Source organism: Prionailurus bengalensis, chromosome C2 (genome assembly GCF_016509475.1).
Source record: "Prionailurus bengalensis isolate Pbe53 chromosome C2, Fcat_Pben_1.1_paternal_pri, whole genome shotgun sequence".
NCBI lineage: Eukaryota > Metazoa > Chordata > Mammalia > Carnivora > Felidae > Prionailurus > Prionailurus bengalensis.
The window spans coordinates 112,282,518-112,299,564 of record NC_057350.1 but is presented as its reverse complement, the minus strand read 5'-3'; the positions used below and the strand labels follow the sequence as shown (position 1 = coordinate 112,299,564).

The 17,047-nt window shown below is 40.3% G+C and overlaps 1 protein-coding gene across 1 annotated transcript; it reads left to right on the top strand.

Moving 5' to 3' along the window:
• The first annotated feature begins 469 nt into the window (after positions 1-469).
• P2RY1 (purinergic receptor P2Y1) lies at positions 470-6,320 on the top strand. Its single transcript, XM_043595083.1, has 3 exons — positions 470-576; positions 1,009-2,200; positions 4,063-6,320. The coding sequence occupies exon 2, from the start codon at positions 1,038-1,040 to the stop codon at positions 2,160-2,162; it is 1,125 nt and encodes a 374-aa protein (XP_043451018.1). The 5' UTR covers positions 470-576; positions 1,009-1,037; the 3' UTR covers positions 2,163-2,200; positions 4,063-6,320.
• Positions 6,321-17,047: the final 10,727 nt, after the last annotated feature.

Here is a 17,047-nt window from a genome sequence, read left to right as displayed (position 1 = left end):
ACCTGGCGTGGTTCTTCAGGGCTCTAGAGACTTCTCTCTTGGGCTGTACGCAAAGGCTGCGAGCAGTCAGAAGGGTTTCCTGTGTGTCAGCAACTTCACTTTGCCGGATAGCTGGCGGAAGAGCGAGGGAGCACTCCCGGGCCAATCGCTCCCCAGCAGCCAGTCGGACCCGTGCGCCCCCTCGCCGCCTCTGGTAGCTGCGGAGGGGGAGAGGCTGAGCACGGTCGCTGGGTCACGGTGAAGCTCTCCACAGAAGCCTCTTCTGACTCCAGGCGGACGCCCGGGAAAGCGCTGTCTAACCACGGGTCGGGCTCCGCCAGGCACGCCCCTAGCCTCCCGGGAGCGGTCTCACCCGGGTGCCCAAACTCCACCCACCCTCGCAGGGAGCCCGCCTGCCCCCTGCACTCACCCGAGCGGGGCCTTGAGGAGGGGCCGCGAGCTGCACGGAGGCTGAACACAACACAGAAGCGCACGGCTGTGCGGTGACGCGTGCGCTCCGATGGCCCCCAGAGGCTGAGCACTGGGGGCCGTGGAGGAAACGGCGCAGGGCCCTGAAATGAGCTGCTTGATCGCAAGGTAGGGAGAAAAGAAGATGCCCAACCCAACTTGATCTTTGGGGACAGCAAGCTGGGGAGTGCCTTTGTCCCCCACTGAGTGCGGCACTGCGAGTTTGGCTCGACCTCGGGCACACGCGCTCTGAGCTCTCCGGTGCGGACTCGCGGCCCCTCGGGAAAGCTCAGTCGGAAAGTTGTCGGTGCCCCGTGCGCCCTATTGCATAACCTCAGCACGGTGGCCAGGCAGGGAAGTTGGTGGCCCGGCCGCCAGCCCAGCTTGGTCTCGGCGGCGGGGTGGATTTCATGGCCCGCAGGGCCGGAGCCGGCGTGGGCGAGCCCGCGTGTGCCCCCTCCGGTGGGGATCCCGCGCACCCGCTGCCTTCAGCTCACGCGCTGTTCCGATGCTCGGTGCGCCCTTGGCCGCTGCCGCCCTCTCACCGCTGCTTGCCCCTAGGAGCCGCCGCGTGAGTCTGGGAAGAGAGAATGACCGAGGGGCCGTTGCCGGCTGTCCCCAACGGGACGGACGCTACCTTCCTGGCTGGCCCGGGCTGGCCCTGGGGGAACAGCACGGCAGCCTCCACGGCTGCGGTGGCGGCAGCCTCCTTCGCCTGCTCGCTGACCAAGACGGGCTTCCAGTTCTACTACCTGCCGGCTGTCTACATCTTGGTGTTCATTATCGGCTTCCTGGGCAACAGCGTGGCCATCTGGATGTTCGTCTTCCACATGAAGCCGTGGAGCGGCATCTCCGTGTACATGTTCAACTTGGCCCTGGCCGACTTCTTGTACGTTCTGACGCTGCCCGCGCTCATCTTCTACTACTTCAACAAGACAGACTGGATCTTTGGGGACGCCATGTGTAAGCTGCAGAGGTTCATCTTCCATGTGAACCTCTACGGCAGCATCCTGTTCCTAACCTGCATCAGCGCGCACCGGTACAGCGGCGTGGTGTACCCCCTCAAGTCTCTGGGCAGGCTCAAGAAGAAGAACGCGGTCTACATCAGCGTGCTGGTGTGGCTCATCGTGGTGGTGGGGATCTCGCCCATCCTCTTCTACTCGGGTACCCAGGTCCGGAAAAACAAAACCATCACCTGCTACGACACCACCTCAGACGAGTACCTGCGAAGTTATTTTATCTACAGCATGTGCACGACCGTGGCCATGTTCTGTGTCCCCTTGGTGCTAATTCTGGGCTGTTACGGATTGATTGTGAGAGCTCTGATCTACAACGACCTGGACAACTCGCCGCTGAGGAGGAAATCCATTTACTTGGTGATTATTGTACTGACTGTTTTCGCTGTCTCTTACATCCCTTTCCATGTGATGAAAACAATGAATTTGCGGGCCCGGCTGGATTTTCAGACACCAGAAATGTGTGCTTTCAATGACAGGGTTTATGCCACTTACCAGGTGACACGAGGTCTAGCCAGTCTCAACAGTTGTGTGGACCCCATTCTCTATTTCTTGGCAGGAGATACTTTCAGAAGGAGACTGTCCCGGGCCACCAGGAAGGCTTCCAGAAGAAGTGAGGCCAACTTGCAATCCAAGAGTGAAGACATGACCCTCAATATTTTATCTGAGTTCAAACAGAATGGAGATACAAGCTTGTGAAGATACAAGAATCACCGAAAACCCACTTCTGTAACATGGTAGGACGCTTAATACAGCCAAATGCTTTCTTCCTTCCCCTTTAAGTGTCTAGTAAGTTGAGAGAAAAATCAGTCCAAGAGACCAGGAAGTTAAAAAACCAAGAAAAAACAAGAGAAACACCCACCCCCACACTTAGCATGTTGGGGGTTCACTTTCAAGGCCTCTGTTTCTAACTAAAAGTATGTAAAATAAAATTATACTATCCTAGTTAAACATTTACTTTCTCATCTGCCCTTAGAATTTACAAGCCGTTCTGCTTAAATGCACTGAGTACTAGCCCTATTTTGATATTAATAATTTCTCTAAGAGATGTCAGCTGGGTGTCCCTTTGGTCCTCTAAACATAGGTGGTGGCTGGCTGGGTTTCTTTGGAGAATTGAATAGCAAAGTCACTTCTTTTAAAAACCTAAAAAGTGATTATTTCCCATTTACTTGTAGAAAACTGCTCACTGTTAGGTGTTAAATGTTGGTGTTAGAAGCCTGCATAAATTACCTTACAGGTAAATTGCTTTGGGAACAATCAAAGTTCATGTACGTTCCGTGTAAACACTGAACTCTTAGACTTCCTGTGATAAAGAACATTTATTTGTACCACTGTTGTGCAATGCCTTAGGAGTTTGGGTTCCAGTACAAATGTTCACTCATAGCTGTAAAAACAATGTAAAAAAAAATCACAGATAAATTACAGACCAAGGTTGAGGAATGTTGGACAAGACGATGATGATATTATCAGAGGGAGATGGTTGACAGTTATTCACAATGCAAGGTTGTAAACATTCTCAAATGAGGGAGTGAGGAAAAGACAACTTTTTAGGACGTTAAGTGGTGTAAAGCTCTTTTTTTGCCTCTTAAAAATAATGGGAAAATGTGATTTGCAAAAAAGGCAGTAGGCTTTGTACAATTTATGTTGATAGAATGAAAAGCTGTAATTATTAAATGGATCTTACATCTTCATATTTAAAGGGGAAAAAAACTGCAACTATAGGGGAAAGGGAAACACAGAGAATTGTATCTATGGGCTGCCTAAGGTACCATACCACTGAAAAGTTCTGGAAACTACACATCAGGCTAATAGTTTAAGAGAAAACTACTGGTCGTTTATTTCCTCTGCCAGGCACAAATGAAAGCTTCAGTAATTTTAATAAGTTTTCAATGAATATTGCATTTCTAGCCACTGAATCAGGTCAAATTCTGTATGATGGACAATAGTTAAGGTGAGGGAACACAATTTCTAACTTGTAACAAATCTAGCATCAACAGAATTTCTGTCAAAATTAGCCTCAATGAAAGCCAATCTTATAGCTTGCAACTGTTGGTGAAATAACTTGTTTGAAAGCATTTGGTAAGTAAAGCAATTTGGAGGCTGTCTCCAGGCAAGAAGCTGTGAGATGTAGGGACGGGACAATGGGGGCTTGATTTCAGTTGTTGTAGTGCCCGAGTAGCCTGTGCATTTGTGAGACATTCATAGACTTGCTTCAGTTTATCCAGTCTCGGGCCACTAACATCAATGAAGAAAAGCAGTGTTCAGCCTTGCTAAAAAGTGCTTTTTAAAAAAAAAAAAAAATATATATATATATATATGTGTGTGTGTGTGTGTGTTGGTTAATGCACAGAATTACAGAAGCCGTATCAAAAAGAAACCAGGTAGATGTCCTACCTCCACTGCCCCAATTTTGAGGAAGGAAGTTAGCCAAGGTTCTCTTGGTTAGGATCCTCCAAAGCATTCACTAAGCACAAGATTAATATCACTACACTGACCAAGATGGAAATTTAAAACCCTGTATCAGTCTTGAACTCACAAGCTAAAGGTATGCATTTGTATAGTATTTCCTCACCATTCACTTCAGTTTTCTTTCTTTCAGGTCTTGGGATGCCAGCATGGTTGAATACATGTTCCACACATTGTTTCAGCTCCCAGAGAGCTTTCTTTTGGACTGTGGATCCAGTGAGGTGGCCAGTGCCTGGAAAAGCCCTTTTACTTCTTGGCATGTTTTTTCCAGTGTTTCTTCTTCATACATCACACAGTAGACAATGATAACTTGTGAATACATGCCAAATAGTAACAAGAACGATCTTGCCCAACCCCTTCTAGGCACAAAGAGGTCTCTGGGAAGAATCTGTCCTAATGGTAAAAACATACAGAGGGTCAAGACTATTGGCTAGAGATCTGATAACGTGATGATGTAAGCAGGTATTTTAATGGTAAAGGCAGAAATCTATGGGCGTTTGGATGAAAGCACTGCCAAAATTACCGAACTAAATTTCACACTACAAAACTATTTTAATGCCAAGTTGAAGGTAGTTTATGGCTTACCAGTTGGCATCTTTGACTCTTTAAACATCACTGTACACTTGGATTAAAATGATAAAAAGACAGACCTAGAAGAGATACAGCAAAGGGTAGCTTTCAGAATTAAAAACATGACCTCACCACTCAGCCAACTGTGGAACTCTTGACCCATTCAATACCATTCTCCATGGATTAAAAAAGTTGGATGATATCCATCTGTTGGAACCTCAGGGGATGTGGTAAAGCCTGAAAACTACAGCCAGCCAGAGGTACATGAAATCTGCTACTGTATTTTCCAGGACTCTTTGATTCCAGTCCTTGGCTAAAAATTCTCACAAAGTTCACCAATCATGATGTGGACCTATGACCCATAAGTTTTCTCAATCGACTCCAAACAGTACAGTAAACTGCCTTTGGATACAAGAGATGTCCGTGCTCAGAGCAGCTGGAATTGGACTAGTGAAAATAAAGATATGTAAGTAGTTAGGAATCTACTAAAGCTTTAACTTAGCTGGGCACAGTGTAACTAACATAGTATTTATGGATGAAGCTCACAGTCCTTCAGTTGTACAGATTGGAAAACTTTTTTGCAAGATCAAATATGCTGATGTAAGATTATATTTATTATGATGTATAAGAGGTCACACTCATGTATTTTACATAATGTGTTGCATAGATAAAATGAATTACTGTATAGTATGCTTTTCAAATATCAGTATCTTGAAATGTTCAAGTCTTAAGATTTTGATCTAAAATATGAATGTTTTATGATAAAAGTGGTTAATTTTCTCTAGAAATGCTTTTGCATGTTTACCTTTTTATTTAGGGTTCTATATATACACACAATTGGGTGTCAAACTCTCATAAGCTCAATAGCAAATACAAAATATCTTTGCCAGACTAAGACTTACTGTCTATATTTTATATGACATAGTCAAGTTTCTACTGTCTTTAAAGAACATTTAGAATTGTGCCCCCAAATATGGTTGAAGCTTCCATTTCTAATGCAAAACCTTGTCCTAAATTCAAAGTAGATCTTACGTTTTAGAAGTCTGGAGGAATGGGCATTACAGATATATCAGAATTTAAGGAAAACCTAGGGAAATCGGGAGAGAAAAAGGCAGCTGGTGCAATCAGTTACTGTCCTCAGTTCTGCTTACATTTTTGTGTTGTAATCGTGTACTCTTAATTACTTTGAGATGGAGTTTCTAAGTAACACACTACCACCAAGTTCAAGACTGCTATTTAATGTTTTAGGTGTTCAGTTGGTAACTTGAATTTCAAGTTTTATAGTGATAACTGTGTATGATTTGGCTGCTGAATTGTTACAATTTTTTATTATGTTGTACATTGTATCATACACATCATTACAAATTAATATGAAGGGGAATATATGTTACATATCAAAATTTGTGACTTTGAATTCTAGTATGTTTTTGTGTTTTTGCAGAAATGTTTATTTTTATATTATCTGTGAGTTTAACATAGTTGGACTAGATTTCTTTGTGATTAGTAGTTTCATTGAATGAGCAGTATGGAAACAGTGTTACTTGACATTTTGAGCCTTCTCAGGTTTATCTAAATCAATGGTAGCTTAACATATTCCAGACTAACTGTATGTAATTGTGTTTTTAATAAAAGGAATGTATATTTCCTATAATTTTGCATGCGTGAGTGTACAATATTGTGTTTGTATATGTGTTCTAAGGCATGCAGTAACTTTGTATCTGCTATTTATAATAGGAAAGCTTTGATATGATCACCATCAACAGAATTGAACCTACTATAGACAATTAAAACTGAAAGTCTCAATAAAACTATGAAATGTGATTGGATGGCTTTCATGTTATTATTATAGTGTTAAAACTCCTAAGTTTCACCAAACTTTGACATACGCTATGCTGACTGACACAGTATGTATTTCTTAAGCTGTGGCCTAGGGAAATGTCAAAGAATTCTGGTATAGGCTAATGTATAAGATTATCATTATTTATGTTGAGGAAAAATACAGAATCAATACCTATCTTCATACTAGTTTTAAATGTTAGCTATAATCTTTTCTCCTTTAATTTTTAATCCATGGAAGTGATAATACTAATAATTCTTTGTGGTTTCTGCTTATCCATTAGCCTATATTACCTGCATCTTTCAATTTTATTAAAATATATGTCGAGTCTTGTATAGTGATAAAGTGTAGAGTGGAAGGGAAGCATGATTAAACCATTACCTTTTTTTTTCCTTGGCAGAGAAGGTAAGTGCACAATGGTCCTGTGTTGAGTTTTCTGGTTGTCTGCTGAGACAGGTGCCCCGTCACAGAATCCTGTGGGTAGTAAAGTATAAATTACTTGCGGCTTTAAAGTACGGTTTTAACTCCTTAATGAACTATACTAGAATCTTCCCTTATTAAAATCAGCTAGGTAGAGTTTTGTGGGTGTGTATGTTTATTTAGTGCATACACAGAAATAATACAGAAAGTCATTTTTTTCTGATTTAAGAATTTACCACGAAGCTGTGAGAATGTTTTGATTTTCTTTTTTTTTTTAATTTTTTTTTCAACATTTTTTATTTATTTTTGGGACAGAGAGAGAGACAGAGCATGAACGGGGGAGGGGCAGAGAGAGAGGGAGACACAGAATCGGAAACAGGCTCCAGGCTCCGAGCCATCAGCCCAGAGCCTGACGCGGGGCTCGAACTCACAGACAGCGAGATCGTGACCTGGCTGAAGTCGGACGCTTAACCGACTGCGCCACCCAGGCGCCCCAGAATGTTTTGATTTTCAAAGTCACGTTGGGATTAGAGTCAGAGAACCTTCATTCCCTGTAAGTAAATACTCCTGCTTTTAAATTCTTTTATTTTAATAAGCCAAAAGTTTATGCTCTTTTCAGAATGCTGAGAATTTTGCCCCCAGATATGGTCAGAGTTCCCAGTTCCAAATGTAAAAAAAAAATTCAAAGTAGATCTGTTATGGTTTAGAAGTCTGATGGGATGAGGCATGAAAGATACAACAGATGTCACTACACATCCATACTGATGTTACTCCCATGCTTACTTGCTTTAACCCTATAAGGTTATGCTGCTTTGGGGTGTACCCTGGGGACTGACATCTTCAACTAGCATAGTTGCTGGGACAGATCTGTGGATGCAGTCAGGCCCTGGGGCTGAGCAGCTGACAGTATTGCAGCCCCTTAAAAATAGACCTGGATAAAGGTGTAGGACCACAGGAGTCATGTGGGGCCAGTGAGTACTGCACACAGGGGAAAAATGCACTGCCTTTCCAGATTACCTGATGAGGAAAAACCACCAGTATCAAGGTGGGAAATCCTCAATCCACTGAAACAGAGGCCGTGGAGATGATATGATTTAATCCTATCACCTTGGTTTGATGGTGAGAGTACAGGTTTCCATTCAAAAGTGGAGCAACAAGGAACTCAGGATTCTCACTCCTGCTTGAACATTCCTTCCACATTGCAGGACTCTTCAAACTGTAGATTTTGACCCGTTAGTGGGTGATGATGAGCTCTCTTTAACAAAACAAAACAGACCAGACTCTATTACTCAGTAAGGCTTTGTGATTTTCATTTCAGAAACACATGCTATATTGATACAAGTAACATGTTATTTGTATGCACTTGTGTCTTGGGTCACAGTGGGCATTTGATTTCTTAGAGGTCATTTGATTTCTCTGAGGACCTAGTCAAAAAACATAAACTACACTACTCAGTACAGGTATGGGGTTACAAGAATAGGGTATGAGAGATTTTTTTTTTCAAAATGACTTTTAAATAAAGAGGGACTTGGTTGTTAATTTTGTTATATGTGTCCTCTTTTTACAATACTTCCTAAGACCACATTTGGAACTCCCAAAGAAACAGCATTCAGCTTACATTTTACATCTAAGCTTACATCAGCAAGGAGAGCTATTTGTAGCATAGATACTATAATTGAAACAGATGTATGTAAACTTTGAAGCTTAGCTCTTCATACTAGTCTCAGTGGTATGAAAAGTTAACAGTAAAACAGTAAATGTCCACTATGTTCAAGAGTAGCAGCTTTGCACTCAAAATGTCTTATGTTTGAACCAAATTCTACCACTTATTACTTGTGTACCTTGGACAGTTGCTTACCTCTTCTGGCTTTGTGTTCAATTATAAATTGGGCATAAAATGGCAGCTCAAAGATGTTGGGAGAATTACATGAAATAAAAAAATGCAAGGCACTTCACAATATACCCTCAGTAAATGTCAGGTATATCATTCTTGAGGCTGCTAAGGACTTTGCCACCCCATATGCTGTTTTGTTGCTGTTGTTTGTTTCTATTACTATTTTTATTTCTGTTATATTCTTTCATGCCGTGGAGACTTTGTGGGTCTCCTAGAATTTCTTGTTGTGGACTTGAGTGCATATATTTTCTTTTGGACTCTCCATTGAATATCTGAGGTCAGGTAATAAGCAAGTGTTCAACTTTTTTGATGTTTTGCATTGTGATATACACCGTGTGGGACAAAGATGCAAATCAAAATGTGTGCAGCTAAAAATATATCAACAAGAAGAGTATGCTGACCTTTTTAGCTGGGCTTCACCTCTCAGATTCAGTCTATTTTCACTTGCCACAGTCCAAAGTCTGATCTTCAGTTTTGCAGATACAGAAACTTGATCTCAACAGTTCATCTAGAGTTCACCAACTCTGGAGCACTGACTCACACCAAGAAAACTGACAAGAGAATCAGTTACCAACCAGAACACCAGTTTATGAATATACCATGGCTACATCCCAGTCACAATAAGACATATGCCTGTTGTTCAATTTAATTATAGATCAAAAAGTTGCCTACAGAGCTTAAAATAAAAACACAGAGGTGATATTCTTGAATGGCATTTTCAGTGAGAGAGATAATCTGAAAGAATTGCCTATCCCTGAAGACACTGGTTATAATAATCAGTATCCATCCTGTATATGAAAAAAATCTGCCTCGCTGAAATAGCTTAGCATGTAGATTTCACATTTGCTTATTTTCTCTTAAAATCAATCACCATCATTATTACTACTTTCCTTGCAAAATGTAGTTTAGTAATATCTCCCTGTTGTGGGGTGGTGGTATTTAAGCCTGCAGTGCTTGCTAAGTTGGAGATATCTAAAAGATATGCAGTCAGAAACATACACTATGTCATTACAAATGCCATTCCGAAGTTCAGGACAAAGTTGTAGCAAAAGATAGAGGTTTGGAAATTGTCCATTCACAAATGATAACTACGGGGAGGGGGTAAACCATAGGCCTACCAACATTGGGATGACAGAGGAGAATACTGAACAGAAAGAACTGGAATCCTAGAAGATTCACAACAGCCTCCTGAGGAAATCGGTCTCAGAAGAGAGTTTCAGTGAGGAGGTAAGTCTGTGTCACTTGTTACAGAAAGGACTATCAAGAGTCTATTCGATTCATAAAAACAGTAATTATTTCTGATCACTGAAGTGTTTTGGTGAAGAGATTGAGGAAAACAAATTAGTACTTTGAGGAGAAAACAGAGACAGAAAAAGCTATAAAGAGACATTGCTTGATAATGCCAAAGGGTAAATGTCCATGGGGGAAATTGAAGTAGATGGATGACATCAAAAGGACAAAGGGGAGGAGCACCTGGGTGGCTTAGTCAGTTAAGCAATCGACTGTTGGTTTTGGCTCAGGTCATGATCTCATGGTCCTGAGTTTGAGCCCAGGATCGGGCTCTGCATTGACAGAGTAGAACCTATTTGGGATTCTCTCTCTCCCTCTTTCTCTGCCCCTCCCCAGCTTGTGCCCTCTCTCTCAGTAAATAAAACTTAAAAAAAAAAAAAAAAAGAAAAAGACGAAGGGGAAGGTGTAGTCTAGGGAAGGAGTGGATGTGGGTACTGAAGTTGAACACCATCATAGTAGAGGACAGAAGTTAACTGTGAGGCTAGGGCATTGGCTGGGTCACTAGGTGATAGGAATATTATAGGGCAAAAAGATTACAGGGTCAGATATGAAGGTTGGCGGATGGCAGCAATGAGTAAGAGGGCAACTAGCGGGAGCTAGAATACCTATCCCTTCTCTAGTGTGTAAAGGTGGCAAGATAAAAATGGCCTCTATAGGGAAAATGAGTAAGGGAGATATTTTACTGAGGAGTTGTTAGCAGCTTTTAGGAAGAGATGGTTGTGAGTATAGAAGCTTCCTTTAGAAGGAATTGTGTCTCTAGAACACAGTCCCAAAAAAGGGAAGAGATATATATGGTCAATAAAGGGTAGAAATGGGAGGAGAGGGGAGTGAACTGGAGGAGAGTAGTTTTGTGACAAGGAAACTTGTACCAAAGGGGTCATATTAGACCATGAGGACAAAAAAGGAAGGTTGTGGAAAGATCGAATGTTTCATTAGGGTGTAAATAACCAATATTCCATTAGCAACTTTGGCAATAAGCTTCCCCATAGTCAAGACAGATTGTTCTCAAATTGATGGAATTGGGGAAAAGGGAATGGATTAGCCTTAGGCATTGAGAGCTGTGCAGTGTTTTAAAACATGACTGCAAATTCACTGCCGTTTCTCTAACAACTGTGATGTAGGGTCCCTCTCCTTGGTTCTGAGACAGTTTGTGGTTATTTTGACCAATAGAATATGACTTCTAAGCCTGAGTCATAGAAAGCTACATAGCTTCTGCCTTGTTCGGAACATTCTCTCTTGGAGCTCAGAATTACTATGTAAGAAGCAAACTACCTTGTGGCCACAGGGTGCTAAAAAGAGAGGTGTAGGGGTATAGGTGAGGGGTGTGGGGAGACAGAGCATTCACAAGCCAAAGAGCCTCTAGCCATTCAAATCCTACCAGCCCATATACCAGACAAGTATGTGAAGAAGACTTTGATCCAAATACCCTGCTATTCTAGTCACTCCTAGCTGCTCGAGTCTTCTCAGCTGAGGCCTCAGACATCATAGGACAAAGACAAGGCACCTTGGCTGAGACTTGTGTGAAAACCTATAAGGAAAATAAAACCATGGTTATTTATGTCTTCTGGGATAGTTTGTTACACAGCAATAGACATGGCCTAAGACAGACTATAATGCCAATGTTGTGTCATTTCCCACAGTCAGTGTTTTTGTTTATCCTCAGGTAGGTGTGGCCAGGGTAGAGATGGGGCTGATTTAGGAATATATGGTGTATTCCCAAGCAGGAATGACATTCAATTAACGCACAGGAACAGACTAATGGATGTTTGGTGAGATGTCCATTCAGATTGGTTAAAGTTTGTGCCTAATCATGAGAAAATATTTTTACTATATCCCTTGCCTCCAAAACAGTGACATGAATATAGAAGGTACTTAGATTGGCACAAAAATGTCTGTGAACAGAGAACAGTTAAGAGGTGAGTTTTATCAATCTGTGAGTGTAAAAGGATTTCACAGAGAAGAGAATTTTGGCTGAACTAGAATGGGCTGAGAAAATATATTCATGAAGGCATATGTTACACAGTTGGGTTTAAAGGCAGGATGGAATTTAATATCCAGGAGGAAGAAGGGAAGGTATCAGCCTCGTTTTTGTTTGTTTTATCTGGAGGTTGGGGTATGAAGAAAACAATGAGCAAAGGCAATGGGTTGCAAAGAGGGTGGCCTTAGGTAGAAGAAAGGGAGAAAATAGACTCACTATGGGCTCAGAGGGTGAAACAAGTTAAGGTTAACTAGGCAAAATAACACCGCAGAGTGAAAGAACAAGCAAAGAGGTTTGAATTTACTGTATTAGGCAATAGAAATCCATGAAAAATTTTAAATTCAGGAAATGGCCTTGCAGAGAATCTGGCAAGGGAGGCAGCAACCTCCTAAGACACTGTTGCTCCCAGGAGGGTATTCAAAGACCGGTGGTGGTGGTGGTGGCAGTGGAAGGAGACAGAAGCGTGAAATACTTTGTAGGAAGAAATAACAGCTGTGGTGTGTGAGTGCAATGGAGAAAAGGAAAAGCCAATGATGACCGAGGTTCCATCTGGAGAATCAGGAATAATGGTGTTAATTCTGATGGAAATGGAGTGTTGGAAAGGAAAGCAGAGGTGTACAAAACATGAATATAGTGTGTAAACCTTGAGGTCTCCTCTGCAAGAAGCATTCCACTTATTTTTCTATGCTTCACCTTAATGTTTTGAGCCTCTCTTCGCTAATCTGGCATAGTTGTAATTTCACATTGTTCAGTTCTCCTGCCCTTTTTCTTGAACTTGTGACTTACATCCATAAAGGCATCGAATTGTTGAAAGGAGGGCATCTGGTACACACTGTCATCTCTTAACATTGCAACTCATGAGGTGACCTATGTATGTGCAGTATTCTGTTTAGTCACCCTTGTCGCTATTCACAAAAGCCCTTCATTTCTGGTTCTGTGAGCAGGTATCACGCTCTTCTTGGGATAACAGTGTCTTACCATTGGGATCTGGGAAGGCATGGAGTAAGTATCCCATGAACCCTCCCAGTCCACTTCCTTAGATACACTACAAAGCTATTTCTGTTCAGGGGTTTTATGCCTTCAGAAAAATGTAAAAGGAAAATCTTGAAACATTAAAAAAGTACCAAGGACATGGTAAGCAAAATTATGGGTAAAGAGAATAGATTTTTCTTCTTTTCAATTTTCTAAATAAACTTTGGGACTTAAAGCAAAAATTAGTGTTTGATTTGGTTCTAAATGTATGTAGACAAAATATTTAAGATGATTACTTTTTAAATGGGGGAAGGTAACAAATAAAGAGAGGTAAGGCTCCTATACTTACTTGAACTGGGAAAATGACAACAGTAAAGGGGGAAAGTTATCTTAATATAATAGCTACAATTACAACTTAAAGTAGTAATACAAAACAACACATTCAAAAATAATGTCAATGAAACAAAATGGAGTTCTAAAAATATTCAAGTAACCCACAGAAAGGAAAAAAGAAAACAGAGAAATGAAAACCACAACAAAACAAAAGACAAAAAAAATATGATAGAATTCAATCCTAACCTATCAATAATAACATAAAATGTAAATGTGTCTACTAAATACACAAGCAAAACAGATTGACAGACTGCATTAAAAAAAAAAACAACCTAACTTTATTCTGTCTGTAAGAAACTCACTTCAAATATAAGCAGATTGAAAGTAAAAGAATAAAGGCATATAAACATTAATTAAAGAAACACAGGAGTAGCCATATTAAAAGATTAGAAGAAAGAGCAAAGAAAATTGACAGCAATGGATGTTGTAGAATGATTAAAGGGTAAACCCACCAAGGTATGCACCAAAACAACACTGCAAAATATGTGAAGCAAAAATTGATAGAACTGAAAAGAGACAAATTCAAAAATATGGTTGGAGACTTCAACATCCTTCTTCCAACAATAAAACTACGAGACAGAATATCAGCAAGTACATAAAACTCAACAACATGACCAACCAACAGGTCCCAAGTGACATTTATAACAGAACACAGGCTTTTTTCAAGTGCTCACGTCCTGGGTCATACAACAAACCTCAAAAAATTTGAAAGAACTGACATTATATGGAATGTGTTCTCTGACCTCAGTGGAGTCAAACTAGAAATCAGAGAAAGATAACAGGAAAATACCTAAGCACTTGGAAATGAATGACACGCTTTATTTTTTTAAATTTTTTTAGTGTACCCCTTATATATATTTTTCTCTCAAAAATAGAAAAAGACAGAGAGAGAGGGAGGGAGAGAGGGAGGGAGGGGGAGAGAATGAGAATGAATCAGAGGGCAAACTGGCGAGAAGCAAAGAGAGACAGAGACACAGAATCCGGAGCAGGCCCCAGGCTTTCAGCTGTCAGCACAGAGCTGGACACGGGGCTTGAACTCACAGAACACAAGATCATGACCTGAGCCAAAGTCAGATGCTTAGTTGACTGAACCACCCAGGTGCTCCACTGACACACTTTTGAATAATTTATAAGTAATCCGTGCATCAGAGAGGAAGTCTCAAGGGAAATTTAAAAAAATAGATTGAAGTGAATTACAATAAAAATGTAACCTATCAAAATTTGTGGAATACAACTAAAAAGCATCTAATAAAAAATTACAGAGGCACCTGGGTGGCTCAGTCAGTTAGGTGTCCAACTTTTGATTTCAGCTCAGGTCACGATCTCACAGTTCCTGAGTTCAAGGCCAGCATCGGGCTCCGTGCTAACAGCTTGGAGCCTGCTTGGGATTCTCTCTCCCCTTCTCTCTGCCCTTCCCCCAACCTATCTCTCAAAATAAATAAATAAACTTAAAAAAATAAATAAAAGGCAAGCTTGCCTTAAGAAAAAATTACAGCTAACATTCTATTTAATGCTGAAAGACTGAATGTTTTCTCCCCTAAGACGGGGAACAAGGCAAACTTAGCGCTAAAGCAGTGCTGAGTGGGGAATTTATGACATTAAATTCTTAACTAGAAAATGGTAAAATCCTTAAATTAATAATCAGAGCTTCCATCTCAAGAATCTAGAAGATCCAAAAAGAATAAAAAACAAGAAAACCCAAAGCATTCAGAAGGAAGGAAATAATAAAGAACAGAAATTAATGAGATATTAAAACACACGATCAATAGAAAAATATCAATGAAACAAGAGACAGGTATTTGAAAAGAACAATGTAAATGATAAATCTCTAGTAAAACTGACCAAAAAATACCCATTATCAGTATACTGAATGAAATTAGTTATGGCTGAAATTGTTGCAGATATTAAACAAGTAATATGAGAATTACCAGAAACAACTTGACACACGAAAATTTGGTATCTTTGATAAAACTCATCCCCAAATACAAAGTTATCACACTCACCCAATATGAAATGAATCATTTAAATAGCCCTGTAACAATTAATGAAAGTGAAATTGTAACTTAAACAGCCCCCCAAAAGAAATCTCTAGGACTGGTAGTTTTCACTGGAGAATTCAACCAAATATTCAAAGAAAAATTCATATGTATTCTGAAAAATTTCTTCCAGAAAACAGAAGAAGAAATACTTACCTGTGTATTACATGAAACTAGTGTTACCAATGATACCAAAACCAGACATACAAAAATAAAACCAAAAAACAAAAAAAATATAGAAGAGTACCCCTTATATATATAGTCACAACCATCCTTAACAAAATAGTAGCAAGTAGAATACAAGAATAAAAAAGAATAAAAATATTTTAAAAATATAAAAAGAATTATGACTGAGTGTGACCTGGGATACAAATCTGATATTTATTTATTAAAATTTTTTTTTAACATTTATTTATTTTTGAGAGAGAGGGAGAGACAGAGTGTGAACGTAGGAGGGGCAGAGAGAAAGGGAGACACAGAATCCGAAGCAGGATCCAGGCTCTGAGCTGTCAGCACAGAGCCCGATGCAGGGCTTGAACTCACGAACTTTGAGACATGACCTGAGCTGAAGCCAGACACTTAACCAACTGAGCCACCCAGTCACCCTGCAAATCTGATATCTAAAATGTCATCTATGTCATCATGATACTAACAGACTGAAGAAAAATCACATGATCACATCACTGTTAAGGAAAAAGCATTTGACAAAATACAATATGTATTAATGATAGGAATTCTCAGAGAAATCGGAACAGAAGGGAATTTACTCAACTTGATAAAGAGCATCTATTAACACCACCAACAACAACTACAGCTAACATTAGCAAATGGAGATGGAACTAAACAATGGTAACATGAGGGCTTTTGTGGTGATGGAAATGTTATATATCTTGACCGTGTAATGTCAGTATCCTGGTTGGACTATCCTACTACAGTTTTTCAAGATGTTCCCATTAGAAGAAACTGGGTAAAAGGTACTTGGGATTCCTTTGTATTATTTCTTAGCAACTGCATGTGAATCTATATCTCAAAATAAAAAAGTTAAATTAAAAAAGAGAGAGAGGGGGGTTGGGTGGCTCAGTCGGTTAAGTGTCCGATTCTTGGTTTCAGCTCAGATCATGATTTCATGGTTCCTGAGTTTGAGCCCCATGTTGGGCTCTGCACTGACAGCATGGAGCCTGCTTGGGATTCTGTCATCTCTCCTCTGCTTGCTCTGTTTCTATCTCAAAACAAATAAGAAAATTTTAAAGAGAGACAGAGAGAGAGACTGAAGGAGACTAGGCATATCTAGAAATATGTATCCGTCAACAGATGGATGACAAAACAAATTGTGGTAGATCCTTACCATGGAATGCTATTTAGCAACAAAAAGGAACAGTTTACTAATACATACACCATGGGTAAATCTCCAAAATGCTACACTGAAAAAAAATAAGCTGTAAGAGTACATTCTAGGTTATGTATATAAAATTCTGGAATAGGCATAACTAACCCAGAGTGACAGAGAACAGAGAAGTAATTGTCCAGGGCCAGAACAGTGTAGGGATGAGGAATTGACTACAAAGCTGCACAAGGGGATTCTCGGGGGATGCGTTTGACTGTTTCAGTGTGTGTTGCGGTATCAACATTTCAGTACTCAAGCTCTATACTTAAAAGGAGTACATTTTATTGTATGCATATAATTACTCAATAAAGTTCTATTTAAATAAAAAGAGAGAATAAATAAAA